Genomic DNA, 16,519 nt, shown 5'->3' with positions numbered 1-16,519 from the left:
GGAGAGAATTTTCTTAATTCCTTAGATTTACCTGAGGAACAAATTCAAAATAAGATTGAAAATCTCAATCTGATAGATTTTAAAGTCAATCTAATCTTTAAGTCTAATTGTTGATTTGTCTACCCCGTTTAGAATCCAACCAAATACAGCACAACCTCTAGAGGTTGTGCCGTGTTCATGCCAGATGATGGGGACTTTAAACGGTCTCGGCACAAAGCACTTAGCGCGAGTCTGGAGTGAGTCTGGCGTGAGTCTGGGGTGAATGTTGTATACCCCGTTTGGAGTCCACCTGTCTAGGAGGACCTCTGGAGGACAAAAGAAGTAGCAGGTTCAGCTGATGGGCCCTAGCCTTTGACAAAAGCGGCTTCTGTCTTCTTTAAGAGTGGCGATGAAATCCACGGAGGGCGCATTTTGTAAAAGTAGTACAGTTGGCAAAGGGTCTGAAACCACACTATGTTTACGCCGTGTTTGTGCCGAGACCGTTTAGAGTCCCCTCGTCTGGCGTGATCACAGCACAACCTCTAGAGGCTGTGCTAGACTCGTGCCAGGCTGTCTAGCACGACATTCACCCAAAACTCACGCCAGACTCACTCCAGACTCGTGCTAGACGCTTTGTGCCGAGACCGTTTAGAGTCCCCTCGTCTGGCGTGAACACAGCACAACCTCTAGAGGTTGCCAGACTCGTGAGAGAAGCACAGGCAGAGTTTACCAATAACATGTACCGTATGACCCCCCCCCCCCAGCCAAAAAAAAAAAATAAAATAAAAAAATACAATCGGACACTCTGCAGTGATAACTTCAAAAGTAGTGAATCAATCCAAATACAATTTTAGGGTATAAAACCATAACATATTACCTACGTCTTACAGAAAACCCCATCCGATTTGCTTCAGTGGTCAAAGAGAAAGGAGGAGGTTTGTAGAGCATGCCAGGAATCCCTTCCCTCCAAGTGTTGTGTAAATTAATTGTGCTCACACATTATGCCGTTAAGAACATCCATGTGCTAAACTTGGAAAAATCAGACCCATGACATAATTTACAACGATTCATGTTTCTATGTGACCAGTAAGCCAAATTGAATTCGGTTTTCTGCAGAATAAAGTTAAGGTGTTGTCCCTAAGGTATCATTTACACAGTTTAATCATGTAGTTATACTGTATGTCAGAACTATGAGGACAGACCGTGGGGGCACTGCGGCACAGTCATAGGTAAGACTCCTAAATCTCAACCGAGTTCAGATCTAGTCCGGTGCTTACGTCCTTGGATAAGATGCTTTGTGCCTTCCATGGCCCTCTCGGCCAAGATTTATAAATCTAAAATGGGAACCTGGCGACACTGGGTTAATAATAATGGCAGGGCTCTGTTAATAGTGGAGAAATGACAACAATAAACCTGGGAGTGTTGTGGCATAGTGAATTAGACTCCTCAAATTTCTCGGATAATCATTAGGAAATTTGGTAATACAAGTTATATTTTGTTAATGAAATTAATTTACATATCGATTTTCCTTCTTTGAATCATGTACATTGTAATCTGCTTACTGACATTTTATGTGATATTACTGAAAATAATCTAAATTTATGTATGAAATTGTGTTGGAAGAAAAATAAATCAATCAAACAAACAAACAAACTCCCGACTCCCAATGGGAGAATCCGAGTTCGATTCCCGCCTAGTGCGTACGTCCCTGGACAAGATGTTTTTACCCACATTGTCCCTCTCGACCCAGGTGTATAAATATTACTCTGGTAACGCTAGAGTAATAGTAATGGCAGATCCCTCTGGTAGAACAGTGGAAACACTGAAGAGGCTACCCTGGATAAAGAAGACTTTATCAATATTAACAATATTTTTATCATCATCATCATTATTATCGTTATTATTATTATTATTATCATTATTATTGTTAATATCATTGTTATCATGATTATTATATATTATTATTATTATTATTATTATTATTATTATTATTATTATCATTATTATTATTATTATTATCATTATTATCATTAACGTTATTCTGGGTAGCTAGACAAACGGAAGTCACACTGGCTTCTACTGCCAGAGATTACAGTATTTACCTGACCATTCCTTCATTGGGTGTCAGTGGATGAATTATAGCAGAACATGCATCATCTTTTGTTATCTTATTATGTAATTCAATGCCCCCGTGTGTTTCTGTATGTAAATTATAATTGATTGATGTTCTCCGTCTTTTCAGTCAATTCATGATTGTAATGAGAATGACATAGGTTAGGTTTAGGATGGATATTAGAACTTGCTGTTGCAGAACTTGCAGTCTTTATTGTCCACGTTCTTATCGCAGAGTGCGATATTATACCGTTATTGCGTATCATTGTATTGCATTGATAACAATGCCATTTTGACCTTTTCCCCAGATTCCATCGCCAACGGGGAATACTTCATGTTTGAATATACGTTTGTTAACGTGAGTATCTTTAAACTTCGTACTTAATGTGTTTGTTCATAGTGGTCTGATCTATTTCGGGGGATTTGGATACTGCTGACAGTCGAAAGAAAGAAAAAATCTAAAGCAACTGCCAAAGATTCCGTTTGTTTATATTTGGTTACAGCCAAATTTCAAGAATGTACGCCGCAGATTGTTTTCATGAATGTTTTGATGTGTCATTCTTTTTGTCTAACTTTGATGCTGTTTGAAAAATTTGTAGCTTTCTATCAAACTTTCTTTTGTGATTCGTACATCAGATGTTATAATGGCATGATACCATAATATTGCCACACAGTTATATCATTGTAGTATTCATTAATGAAAACTTGAAAAGAGACACGAATAGGGAACTTATAAATGCAAGAACGAAGGTTCAGAAATTGAGGATACGAGGATATACGTGAATATATAGGGATATAAGTCCAAAAAAAAAAATTACTTCTGTCTTTTTGTGGCTTCGTGTGTGTGTTTTATCAAATCTACATCAGTCAAGGTCAGTGGGATTGGAAGGTATTGGGGTTGGATGATGCATGAGGTATACCACTCCGTAGGGTTAATATTGCTGCTTCCAGCTGCAACTCTTCAAGATTTCGATAAGTTTATGATTGCAGTCTATAAAATGTAACACATGGACTTGAGGGCGCATAAAATAGTGCGGGGGGGGGGGCTTTGAGAAAGTGGATACAACTCTTGACTGTCAATCAGAGGACCCCAGTTCGAATCCCATCAAGTACTGTCGTCCCAGGACATGTTTTCATCCACTATGTCCCTCTCGACACAGGTGTATAAACCGGTACCTGGCAACGCTATTGGGTAATAATAATAGCAGGGCCCTCTGGTAGAGCAATGGCAACACTGAAGAAGCTACCGTGGATAAAGAGGACTGTATTCTTATATTACTATGGTAGTCATTGTGGTTAAAGGAATCTTATAGTTTTGGTTGAAACCGCACTTCAGGTTTCTAACATTTTTGGTGAAATAATGAGAAACCTGTCATGAAATAAATAAAAGAGCATGTAATTTCAAGAGGGATTCAAAGTTTATTTGAGGAAAATTGGTTTTGAAATACAATGTGGCTGAGATATCCAAAAAAGAGCAATCCCAATAAAAGATTGGACCCATCTTTTATTAGGATCGCTTTGATTTACTTATATGATTTTTGGATGTCTCAGCCATTCCATAACAGATTATCATCTAATACACTTCGAATTCTTCTTAGAATGGCATGTTCCTAATTATTTCATAAATGGTTTCTTAGTGTCTCACAAGTATTTAAAAGCTCAATCCACATCTCTACATATACTAAACCATCCCTTTAAATCCGATTAAGAAAGTCAATACGTGGCCCTCTTTGTTTCTCTTTCACAGAACATTCTATCTGCTTCGGTGACGCATTCTTACGAGAATCTCATGGAAGACCTGGAGATGGATGACGTCATAATCTACGGTTTACACGAGAGACCTGAAGAAGTCTTTCTTTCTGACTTTGGAGATGTTACAAGTGTACCTTTCGACTTTACTAATGATACTATGGTAAGCATTGTCCACAATAGCTTTGAATAATCTGACGTTGTCTACAAACAGATATGAAAATTTCATTGCAACTGATTGACAAATTGCCCTACATCGACGTAAATAAGCACTGAATTGATCAGTGTTTTAGTAGTAGCCATGATAAAAAATCATGGGCGTACATACTCGAGCAGGATTTGAACCTACGACCTCCTGATCACCGGACAGGCGTCATCTCCACTAGACCACCGAGCTTTCGCCCGACAGCAAGTGTTGGTTCTAATCCTTATAGCATGCAGCGGGTACTGCTTTGTTATTCAAATTCATGAAATTCTTCCGTCGAGATGTTTTCATTGCAACTGATTGACAAATTACCCTACATCGACGTAAATAAGCACTGAATTGATCAGTGTTTTAGTAGTAGCCATGATAAAAAAAATCATGGGCGTACATACTCGAGCAGGATTTGAACCTACGACCTCCTGATCACCGGACAGGCGTCATCTCCACTAGACCACCAAGCTTTCGCCCGACAGCAAGTGTTGGTTCTAATCCTTATAGCATGCAGCGGGTACTGCTTTGTTATTCATATTCATGAAATTCTTCCGTCGAGATGTTTTCATTGCAACTGATTGACAAATTGCCCTACATCGACGTAAATAAGCACTGGATTGATCAGTGTTTTAGTAGTAGCCATGATAAAAAATCATGGGCGTACATACTCGAGCAGGATTCGAACCTACAACCTCCTGATCACCGGACAGGCGTCATCTCCACTAGACCACCGAGCTTTCGCCCGACAGCAAGTGTTGGTTCTAATCCTTATAGCATGCAGCGGGTACTGCTTTGTTATTCAAATTCATGAAATTCTTCTGTCGAGATGTTTTCATTGCAACTGATTGACAAATTACCCTACATCGACGTAAATAAGCTGCAGCACTGAATTGATCAGTGTTTTAGTAGTAGCCATGATAAAAAAAAAAAATCATGGGCGTACATACTCGAGCAGGATTCGAACCTACGACCTCCTGATCACCGGACAGGCGTCATCTCCACTAGACCACCAAGCTTTCGCCCGACAGCAAGTGTTGGTTCTAATCCTTATAGCATGCAGCGGGTACTGCTTTGTTATTCAAATTCATGAAATTCTTCCGTCGAGATGCTTTCATTGCAACTGATTGACAAATTGCCCTACATCGACGTAAATAAGCACTGAATCGATAAGTGTTTTAGTAGTAGCCATGATAAAAAATCATGGGCGCACATACTCGAGCAGGATTCGAACCTACGACCTCCTGATCGCCGAATTTCATGAATTTGAACAACAAAGCAGTACCCGCTGCGCTGCATGCTATAAGGATTAGAACCAACACTTGCTGTCGGGCGAAAGCTCGGTGGTCTAGTGGAAATGACGCCTGTCCGGTGATCAGGAGGTCGTAGGTTCGAATCCTGCTCGAGTATGTACGGCCATGATTTTTTTCTATCATGGCTACTAAAAACACTGATCAATTCAGTGCTTATTTACGTTGATGTAGGGCAATTTGTCAATCAGTTGCAATGAAAACATCTCGACGGAAGAATTTCATGAATTTGAATAACAAAGCAGTACCCGCTGCATGCTATAAGAATTAGAACCAACACTTGCTGTCGGGCGAAAGCTCGGTGGTCTAGTGGAGATGACGCCTGTCCGGTGATCAGGAGGTCGTAGGTTCGAATCCTGCTCGAGTATGTACGCCCATGATTTTTTTATCATGGCTACTACTAAAACACTGATCAATTCAGTGCTTATTTACGTCGATGTAGGGCAATTTGTCAATCAGTTGCAATGAAAACATCTCGACGGAAGAATTTCATGAATTTGAATGAAAATTTCAATTTTGAGTACGAGATGACCCACAATACACGTTTTTCAAGTTTTCAAGACCTACTGCAAACACCTCAGAACCAAGAGATTTATATAATAAACGAGAACTCTAAAATGCACAATGTCTTTGCCGTATCTACTGATTCACTCTTGAGAGGGAAAAGAAGAAAAAAATCGTAAATTTCAAAAACAAAGCTCGTGATACTCGAAATACCATTACGTGGAGGAGCAAGCAGAAGAAAATGTCTATGCTTGATTTTCATTTCGGAAGTCCATACACATTTAAGAACTAAGAAGTTCATTGTTTTGTTATGATGAAGTTTCTATGCTTTCATTCTCGTTTACAGGCTCTTAATGTTACACCACTCAACCATCCGATGTCAGCCTCTTTCACCCTCACGTTGCGCTAAGTTTAGGTCGGTGCAGTGCCCCTCAGCCACACCTCGCTTTTGCATCAAGAAGTACTTCTCTATTGTCGTGTACGATGGATGATTCCTTATTTAAGATAGCGTTCATTCTTTTTTTTTATTGTAGTCATTCAGAGGTGAACCGTTAACCTGGTTGCACTTGCATAATGCAAAATTATACGTACGACTGTGTGTATTGTCTGAAATCACTTCATGATATTTGTTTGTTCATATCTTAAGGTGACTTGAAAAGATGCAGTTATACAATTGTCCCTGTCTAATATAGCGTAGTTCGTAACCAGGAAGACCGGAACAATCTTTAAATACACTCTGTAAGTGAGATTACAGCACTGTAAATGATACATTGTTTGTATGTGTGTATTGATACCTTTTACTGCCATGTTCAAAAAACGTATTTAGATACATAAATACTTATTACAATAACTTATGATTCACACTGTTTGTATTATTAGTACTTAATGTAAACTCTCTGTGTAATCTTGAAATTGTTTTAGAAAGAGGAAATGAGTGTAAACTTGATATTACATGCCTTTGAAGAAAATAACTAAATCATTTAAAAACGATGTCAGCAGCCGCATATTGAAGTAGGACTCCCAAATACTATGCAATACGGGCTTTTGCTCTCTATGTTGGTAAATTGAAAGGTAAAACTAGCTTTCATGTCCTATTCTAATCATATTAATATCATGTTTATCTGGTAAAGATATCTGAGTCTGTACTCACAAATTACCATGTACAAAGATATACCATCACATAAGAACTATGCTAATCCTCCCTCGTCAAATTTGTGACTTCACTTTGACATAGGAGCAAACAAATTTTGAATCAGTTATCAGAATCAGATATATTCAAATATTTCATAGAAGTCTCAATCCAATTTTGAAATATATTTCTGTGATTCTGCATGTTACGTAATTATACTCGGGGATCTGCCTTTCCGAAAATCAAGAATGTAATCTTGTTGAACTAGAATACTATGATTAAAGATTTAGTGACGAAATGAAAGTGCAGTGATGAAATGAAATCAACCTGAAGAGGTAAAAGTAAAATGAATTGAAGTATATAATGTACTTAATAATAACGTGGCTTGAAATCATTGTACAAGAGATTAAACTTTCAACGTTTTCACGATTTGGAACATTTTACGTTTTATATTTCTACTCGTGTACATAGTACGACACACATATCAATAGATTCGCATCATAACATGTTGTTTTCACTATTGTAGAGGTGATATCCCATTTTCTACCTTTTTTTTTTAAACAAATGCAATGCCAAATTCCCTTGGATTGGTGTGAATAGCTGTAGTAGAACGTGTACACTTTATCAATAAGGTAAGTGTTATAGTTCATTAGAATATGCAAAGGATTTGCGTGTTATACTTTCGTTAGTGAGGATAAAAATTGATAAAACGTGTAATGAAAATAACTCACTTGTCATGTTGTCGTGATTCCATTAACTCTCATGATTTGTTGTAACAAAAAAAAAAAAAAACCTACACACCAACACACTCATAGTAAGTACAAATATTATACATACATCGCGCATAATGCATGATGTATGAATGTATTTGTTAATATTGTTAATGTTCATTGGCATTACCTTTAAAGCGCGTAAAAAATTTGTACAGGGCCCTTCATGAATTCTTCATAATGTTATCATTATTTAGTTTCATTATTATTACCATCATCATTATCATTCTCACTGATATTAGGCCTGTTATTATTACATGTGCATGATTATTTACATGCACGTGAAAAATCCTGTCATCTCCGAGACATTTGTCACATCACTCTAGAAAAGAAAAGAAAGTTACGTAGACTAAAAATCGCAATTAAAACATGGGATACAACTGAAAAACCTAAAGCCTATTTCGGTTTGAAATGTTGTCGTTTCGTGTGTCAACATCGTCATGATATTTGATTTGTTTCTAAAGTAGAGCTTTTTAATGAAGTATATATATTACAAAATATTTTATTATAAAATATTGACTTGTCATGTGTTTATGAGCGTATCCGGGCAATTACCCCCTGAGGGCAATTACCCCCCGGGTAAATACTGGTTAGTGATAAGGTTAGAGTAAAGATTAGGGTTAGGGTTAGGTTTAGGGTTAGGAGTTTGGGTTAGGGTTAGGATTAGGTTCAGGATTAGGATTAGGATTAGGGCCAGGTGAAGGGTCCGGGGTAATTGCCCAGGGGGTAATTGCCCTAGACCCGTTTATGAGTCATCTAAAAAATAAGAATTGTGTGATGTCAAAAAAAGAAACAATTTTGAGCACCCATTTCCCCTCGACTGCAATCTTTGTCATAATTACACTACCTTTGCCAGTACGCTTGTGGCACGCCGAGTTAATTTTTCGAGACAATGAGCTTTACATTTGAAAATCCTTTCCTAGCCATTCTCTTGCAAAACAGGTTAACAATGCGTGCAATATTATGTCAGGGTTGTTGGATGTTTATTTAAAGTTTAGGTTTGCAGTTGCGAACACTCAAGCTACTTTGAACAACTTCTGAGGACATAAAATAAACGGATATATTCAGTCTCATAGATTCTAGCAAATTATTCATTTGAATAAGAAAAGTTTATAATTTGTTTTTCTCGTTTCTATCCCATGTCTATATATCTTGTTGAAATTTCCAGAATGAGCGAATTCATCAGCACGTGCTATTACCTACTAATTTTGGTGAGTCAATTCATAAGTGTCTTGATCTGCTATGAAATTTAGATAATGGCAAGTTGCATTTAACTACAAAGTCACTGTCTCATTCGCATCGTCAAATGCGATGTTTTTGTTACATCTCGAACAAAAGTTGTTTTTTTTTTCAATGGTGAAACGCCATACAGAAAGGAAATATACAAGTATAATTCCATAATCTGTTCCAAACGTCCAAAGCTGTGAATCTAGATACGCATTCATATCAAGGTGCAAATACATTACGTTGGATATATTTTCATACCACTGGTCCAGAGTCCATTCACCGTAAAGGGAAGGTCACGTGACTGACTCGATAAATTGCTTCGGCTTTTATCATATACAACAGACAGATATTTTGTTTATAGTCGAAAAGGATTTGTCGGAAGGAGATCGCATTATAGGAAACTGTTTTCACCATGGCGCAAATGGAAATGGACATGGGCTATTCGAAGAATGAAAGCAAAGCAATGATGAGTGCCGACAGTAAGACATGGCGCTGGACAACCCAGAAAGTAGTGGTCATCTGCATCGTTCTCACGGCCTGCGTGACAACCCTGTGCACGACGCTCACCTATTTCCTCCATCCCGGCTACGGCAAGTCGGACGACCAGCCAGTCGTGGAGCCTCATCCCACTGCTCCTCCGGATCGCATCAACTGCATTCCCGATCGCAATCGCAACTCCGAGTCCCTGGATCTCTGCGAGGCTCGCGGCTGTGTGTATGGCCCGCAAAACCTCCTTGGGCCCCGCTGCTATTTCCCGGCGGGCTACGGCGCTTACCAGGTGACCAGCGAGCGCGGATTTAGCTGGGGGAAGAGGTTGACCCTCGAACGGATCGCCAACATTCCGTCGTTTTTCAACAATGACATCCGCTTTATCGCACTCGATATTGAATTCCAGACCAATAACAGACTCCACTTCAAGGTAAAATTTCAACGAAATTAGCCCCCAAAGAGGTAGTCATGGAAGTAAAGTAACGTAGAAACTATACTCTATGGAAATATGCATTGTTCAACTGCATAAAACATTTTCGTCTTATTTTGTTCTGTGTTGTAATGCCTGATACACTACTTCCTTACTGAATTTCTTTTTTCTAATTGTTTCTTTGAGGCGCTCAGTGCTTAGAAACATTGTAATAAGCGCTCTATAGATGATATTTATTATTATTATTATTATTATTATTATTACTATTGATAAACCAAGGTAGCTTCCATTGATTAACTTGCTACTTCTTCTTGTTATTATTCAATTTCATGCATTTGTATAAAGCAGTCGTACTAGGTGTATTGACGGATATTATACCTTTTCGAGAGTATTACTGGAACATGCAGTTACTAAAGGAGTGTGCATGTGGTTCTAAATGTCAGACTGAAAACCTTTACAGAGTTAGAAAAAAAAAATGAACAGAAAAAAAAAAACACACATCCCTGGCTTTTTTGAAAATGCAGAGAGCACACGAGTTTGGTAACAATAAAGTGCAGACTAGACTTCTTTTTTCCTTTTTTGTTTTACATAACGGCGTGGTGGAATACGAATTTCGTCCAAAATGGACTGGGATGAAACTACTCATACAATAAATTCAATTGTTTTTATTTTCCCTATCATAAAGTAGGTAAAATATGAAGAGTTTGTTTGCAGAAACCGATGAGTCCATTTTTGAAGATTTTGAAGTACGGTCTCTGTCATAAAGTACAAAATGATACCTTCTAAATGATATATTGGTCACTACATATTATAAAAATACATTTTTGAAGTTATGGTCAAAAGAAGCAAAAATTTTCTTATTATTCTCTTTATTTTTCTTGACCTTTAATCGCAAATATCTCCATTTGACAACTATGGACTTATCGGTTTTTGCAAACAAACTCTTCATATATTAGCGGCATCTAGAGAGGGTAAAACTCACGAAGATTACAGAAGAAAATGAAAGAAGAGCAAAAGAAGTGTCGAGTACAAAATCATGTTTGCGATATATTCATTATGCGTGGGTACCATGTATCTGCCATTGACAACGACGATCCAACATTTGAACATTTGACGGTCCTTTGTTGATAAATCCAATATGTCTCTTCACTTTGTAGTGTGTTCGACCTGAAATAAGTCAGAATTTGTCAAAATGATTGCATGCATTCAGTGAATGTAGAAAGATTACTGAAACACTATAAAAAGCGAGTTCACTGAGAATCAGATGAGTCATTCAAGAGTTTGAACTTTGCTAATGTAGCTATTCATTCATTAATACAATCAATTAATATGCAAAGATCATTAACACATTTTACAGCTGAAAGGATTGTTCTTCAGAAACCAATCTGCAATTTACATGTACATACAAGAAAAAGACGAACAAACACATCGCATATGAAAGGGGAATAAAGATATATATTCACACACACACACACACACACACACACACACGAACACACCCAGACCTTCAATCAAATCTTGTATCTCTAGCTATACGCACACACCACACACCCACAAAAACTAGATATAAAACAAGACATGCAAACAAATTTCAAATTGAGAATCATAAATGGGTTATAAACGCACACTGATTCATTAAAAAAGAACGATTATTACCACCATTACCATCCAGTTTTACGACCAGGCTAATGACCGCTTCGAAGTACCGCTGACTGTACCAGAAAGACCTACCCAGGGTGCTGATACACCTACTTATGACGTCACCTATACTACACATCCATTTACGCTCACAATAACTAGAATTGCGACAGGAGAGGTCTTGTAAGTATGAATAATCTACTGAAATTCCTGGCTCCTTTTCTTTAACTTTCATCTCATAGAGAGAGAAAGAGAATCAACATATTCCGGCACAACTGCTAACCTTTCTTTCAATAATCAGTAGTCCTTCACGTAGTAAGCCTATATCCATTGTATACCTTCTTTTTTTTTTTCAAATAAAGTATCAACAACATTATGTCATCATTTTGTTATTTTTCTTTTTCCCCTTTATGGAGTGATAAGATATTGATAACTAAAGGCAAAGTCTGAATGATAACAATCATAATTCCCCACCCCCTTTTATAAACAAGACAAAGATCTTTTATAAACAATGGGAGTGGTTTAGTTTATTCAGAGACCTGTTTACGGTAGATGGCCGTAGTTTATTAAATTGAATAAATCAAATACAAAGTTAGTGCGTTGCTGACAAAAAAAAATGCAGGGTGGTGTTCGATTATGCAAGACCGAAACAGGCGATACCACGTTTATGAATCGGGAGAGGAAAAGACAATTTGTGCTATATTCTTAAAGTAAAGTGAACGAATTCCAAATTCCATATCTGTTTGTTGCCATTAAGTAGTACACATCACTGATTGGCATGATGGGGATGGTATCGTTGAATAGGACATGCAAATTCATTCCTGCAAGAACTGTATTTACAAACGCATGTTTGTTTGTTTGTTTGTTTGTTTTTAATTGGGAAGAGCAATTGCATATTGATATTGATTAGTTTTCAGTATTGAACTTAATAATCATGAAGAGATAACAGAATTGAATTATGAGCGTATTGTATACTTTAATACTCTTAAACAACAGTAGGCCTATCATAAAGGGGGAAATGTGATAATGATTTATGCTCAATGTGTTCTATCTATCTAATACTAAGTGAATAAGTCACTCCTGAATATACAATTATATGTGAAACTATTGACAGCATGCAGCATTCACTAAAAATAGATTGTGAAAACAATGCATTTCATTTTTTTTTACTAGAGGTTTTCTTCATTTTTTGACGATTTACTAATTGATTTTGATCGATGAATTACAGAACAGACAAATAAATAGTTGCTTCCAAATCTGTCAAATGGGAAAAAAAAAAACCCGGTAATGTATCATTACAAGACGGCGCATGTTTTATCTAAAGAGTTGTCTCTGGATTTTATTGATTAGAACGAAACATTGTTCTTTCTTTCATAATACATATGACATATACATTTTTGACATCACAAAAACAAACATTTTTAACAGCATTTCAACTTAATTTTATACCTCTGACCGTGATGAATGTAAACTATGTAAACAATGTAAAACATCGATAAACAATGTAAAACATCAATATACTTGATGAATACTCTAGTGAGGGGCAAAAAATCTTAATTGCCCCCTGTGCCGCATTAGTTGCTTGTTTAGCTAATCATGTTTCGCTCAGCGTCATAGCTAAATATATCATTTATATCTTTCACGTCATGGTAATCATTATTCATGCTTCCAGATGACAGTAATCATATGTTGTTGATAACATAAAGTGACCCCTTTGCAGTACCACATGGTGCACTTGGCAAATAATAATGCTCCGTCATGTCCGCAACGATAAGCAGGTTGCGCAGGAATTTGAACTTAAGTTTGAAATGATAAAGAATGCAACAACAACAAAGGATGTAGAAAAAACCGTAAGAACTATAATCAATATCTTACGAGAACAAAGATATAGCTATAGCAGAGTTATAGGATAGAGAGAGGATAGACTTTCAGAAAAGAGTTCCAGTCCTACCCGATGCTGTGCATCCTTATGAACTTATTTTGCTTGTGATGCCCCTTTCAATCTGGTGTAAAACTTTCGTACCATTTTGAAATTGACAATGATAAGTCAGTTCAGGATTCACTTTGCGCATGAGCAGAAAGAAACTGTAATTTGTACTAAAAAGGCACATGGCTTTTGAATTTACTGAGATAACAGAGACTCCAACCCGAAACACCTTCTGATCGGGAGATTCTCCCGCCCGAAACCCCTAGCAAACGGGAGACTCCAAGTTAATGTGTGCGAAGCGCGAAGTTCCTAGGGTTATAGATGCTCTCTGGTGCTATCTAAGGCTTATTTTTGCAACATACGATAGCAATAAGTAAGAAATCCTTTCCAACGGGAGACATTGAGCCAGGGCGGGAGAAATTAAATCTCAAACGGGAGAACGGGAGATTTTGCAAAAATGGGTTTTCGGCGGGAGATCTCCCGTCGAAAACGGGAGAGTTGGAGTCTCTGAGATAATCATCTGTGATGTGATGATTATTTAAGTAATCCTAATGATGGTCCTTGACAGCACATCCACCTGACAACAAAAGTCGTATTTGGCAATATTAATTAAAAAACAACAACAGTTAAATAGTTCAATTAGTTCAATTCAAAACAATGAAGTCTTAATTGACGGATCACTTTAGTCACCTGGTCTTCACAAGTTCATCCTTTGTTTGAACATGACTAGTGATTTAAGAATTTAATTGATGGAATTTTGATTAATGACGTAATTTTTTATGGCGGGCAAGCGTATGCATTATGTCGCTTTGTACACATCTGAAATGTGTACGCAGCTGGGAGGGGGAAAAATCATTAGATTTGTGCCCACGTGCACATAAGCTAAATCCGAACTTGCTCTTAATTCTCGGCCCCTCTATAAGACTTATCATGGGAACACTAGAGGAGGTAACACGCGCAGTAACATTTGTCGTGTCTATATGATTATTATTTCAACTATAAAATTGTCACCATTGCCATCACTGTTATAATCATTATTAACATCAACATCGACGGAGTTTTGCTTTAAAGTTAAGTTAAGTTAAGTGCAGTATGGACACAAAATTTTTCTCAAGAAAAGATAAAGGGAGAAGTATAATGAAATAAAGTATACATACAGATATATATTCAATAATTATATACATTCAAATGTAATCGTCATATTTGACTTCAACAATATGTCGTTGATTCCTCTACATAATTTTATGTCCTCAAAATACGTATCAACGTAATGCTGAAAAATCAATTTTCATTCACAGAAGCCGAAGGTGTTTTGGCACAGTTAAAATGACAAGTATTCAGAAAAAAAAAATAAAGAAAAAGTGGAGAAATAAAATATATAATAACTATCCATCGTGCATGACGTCATTCCAGATGGGATACGTCTATCGGAGCTTTTATTTTTGAGGACCAATTTCTGACCATCTCCACTCGCCTGCCTTCGTCAAATATCTATGGCTTTGGAGAGCATGAGCACCACAGTTTCAAGCACGACCTCAACTGGCAGACGTGGGGGATGTTCTCTCGAGACCAGCCTGTCTCCGTAAGTCAAACATTTGGTACCTGATGTATGAAAAAGTTTAATTCAAATTCAAATTCGAATTTACAGAATGAATTCAGAGATTGGCTCTTCATCGTATTTGTCTTGTGCTTGGTTAACTTTCTTGTGTATTTTTCTTTATCAACTGAAAGCAAAAGTTGATACATGTATTCACGAAACATTTTTTATAACGCAAATATGTCATCTGTAAGCACTTGGACAGTAGTTAGACAGAGATGAAATATGATGAAACATGAAATATCATGTGCCATTATTCATTAGTCTTGAAGGAGGTGATGATGTTATTAATTTTCTCTTGATTAGAACTGCCCCCCTAAATAGGGATATCAGAAGCCAAAGTTGTGACGTGGTGGCCTGTTTTGTATATCGAGCCTTTTTTTTTTTCACTGTTATGAGAATGGGATCAAACTGTAAGAGTTAATCGACAACATCTTCATTTCGAAAAGAAAAGACCTAATCACCATGTAAAATAAATATTGAATGACGTCTTGCATATATTGGTAATCTTATTCCTTTGTGATCAGGAAAATTAATCTAAGGCAAAAAAACAAAACAGCAACAACAACAAACAAACAAAACACGGTGAACACGAGAAAATTGGGAAGAAATATAACACAATTGGTGATTTTAGTAACAATATCAATAAAACTGCACTATTAAGAAGAAAAAATAAGAAAATAGGTAAAAGAAGACGAAAGAGGAAGGGGACAAAATGTAACTGTGACTAGATATCAAAACATTACACATATGCATCTAGAGATCGAGCTAGATCTTTGAATACATTCAAAGGCGTCTTGCTATTAAGGAACAGAAATGGGTGGATTCTTGTCTGACGGTCAATATTTAGATACTTACACTTGAACACACTTTGTTTACTCGGTCAGTACAAAGGTAATCTGTACGGAGTTCATCCTTTTTATCTGAACACCGAGTATGACGGGAACGCCCATGGTGTTCTACTTCTCAATTCGAATGCCCAAGGTAGGACAACATGAATTCATTGTCTATTTCTATTTCTATTTCTCTTTTTTTCTCCCTCTCTGTATGTGTTGTTATCAATCAATAATATTCAAACATATTTTGTCATACGTGCACATTATACCAGTTAAACAAGATCAAATGTGACCATGCATCACAAAACAAACAAAAACTTGCACCCTTTTATTTCTCGTGAGGAATCAAGAAAGGTAAAACGGGTCAATTTTGAGTTTTTCATATTTTCTGAAAGAGCTATTCTTATTTTACATTATTCTTGAGCTTGGGATCATAAATTGAATGGGAAAGTGGGTATCAGCAATTTTTCTCTACAACTGCTCTTTTTATAAAGTAGTGTAATCAGGTTTTTCTTTAGAGATCCCTTTTTATTTCTTGAAAACCCTTTTCACAGTCTTCACTTTATTTTAACTCTAATAACTTTTGAAAGGATGATGCTATTGCTTTGAAAGTTGCCATTTACACAAAC

The 16,519-nt window shown here is 36.9% G+C and overlaps 1 protein-coding gene across 1 annotated transcript in view; it reads left to right on the top strand.

Moving 5' to 3' along the window:
* Nucleotides 1-16,519, top strand: part of LOC140231230 (maltase-glucoamylase-like) — a 69,336-nt gene that overhangs the window by 28,196 nt on the left and 24,621 nt on the right. Inside the window, exons 21-26 of the mRNA XM_072311376.1 lie at nucleotides 2,400-2,449; nucleotides 3,839-4,003; nucleotides 9,422-9,892; nucleotides 11,565-11,713; nucleotides 14,871-15,039; nucleotides 15,942-16,038. Coding sequence (XP_072167477.1) covers nucleotides 2,400-2,449; nucleotides 3,839-4,003; nucleotides 9,422-9,892; nucleotides 11,565-11,713; nucleotides 14,871-15,039; nucleotides 15,942-16,038 — 1,101 coding nt within the window. The remainder of the gene's footprint in view (nucleotides 1-2,399; nucleotides 2,450-3,838; nucleotides 4,004-9,421; nucleotides 9,893-11,564; nucleotides 11,714-14,870; nucleotides 15,040-15,941; nucleotides 16,039-16,519) is intronic.

Source organism: Diadema setosum, chromosome 7 (assembly GCF_964275005.1).
Source record: "Diadema setosum chromosome 7, eeDiaSeto1, whole genome shotgun sequence".
Classification (NCBI taxonomy): domain Eukaryota; kingdom Metazoa; phylum Echinodermata; class Echinoidea; order Diadematoida; family Diadematidae; genus Diadema; species Diadema setosum.
Note: the sequence above shows the minus strand (reverse complement) of the source record. Positions and strands in the feature narration are given on the sequence as shown.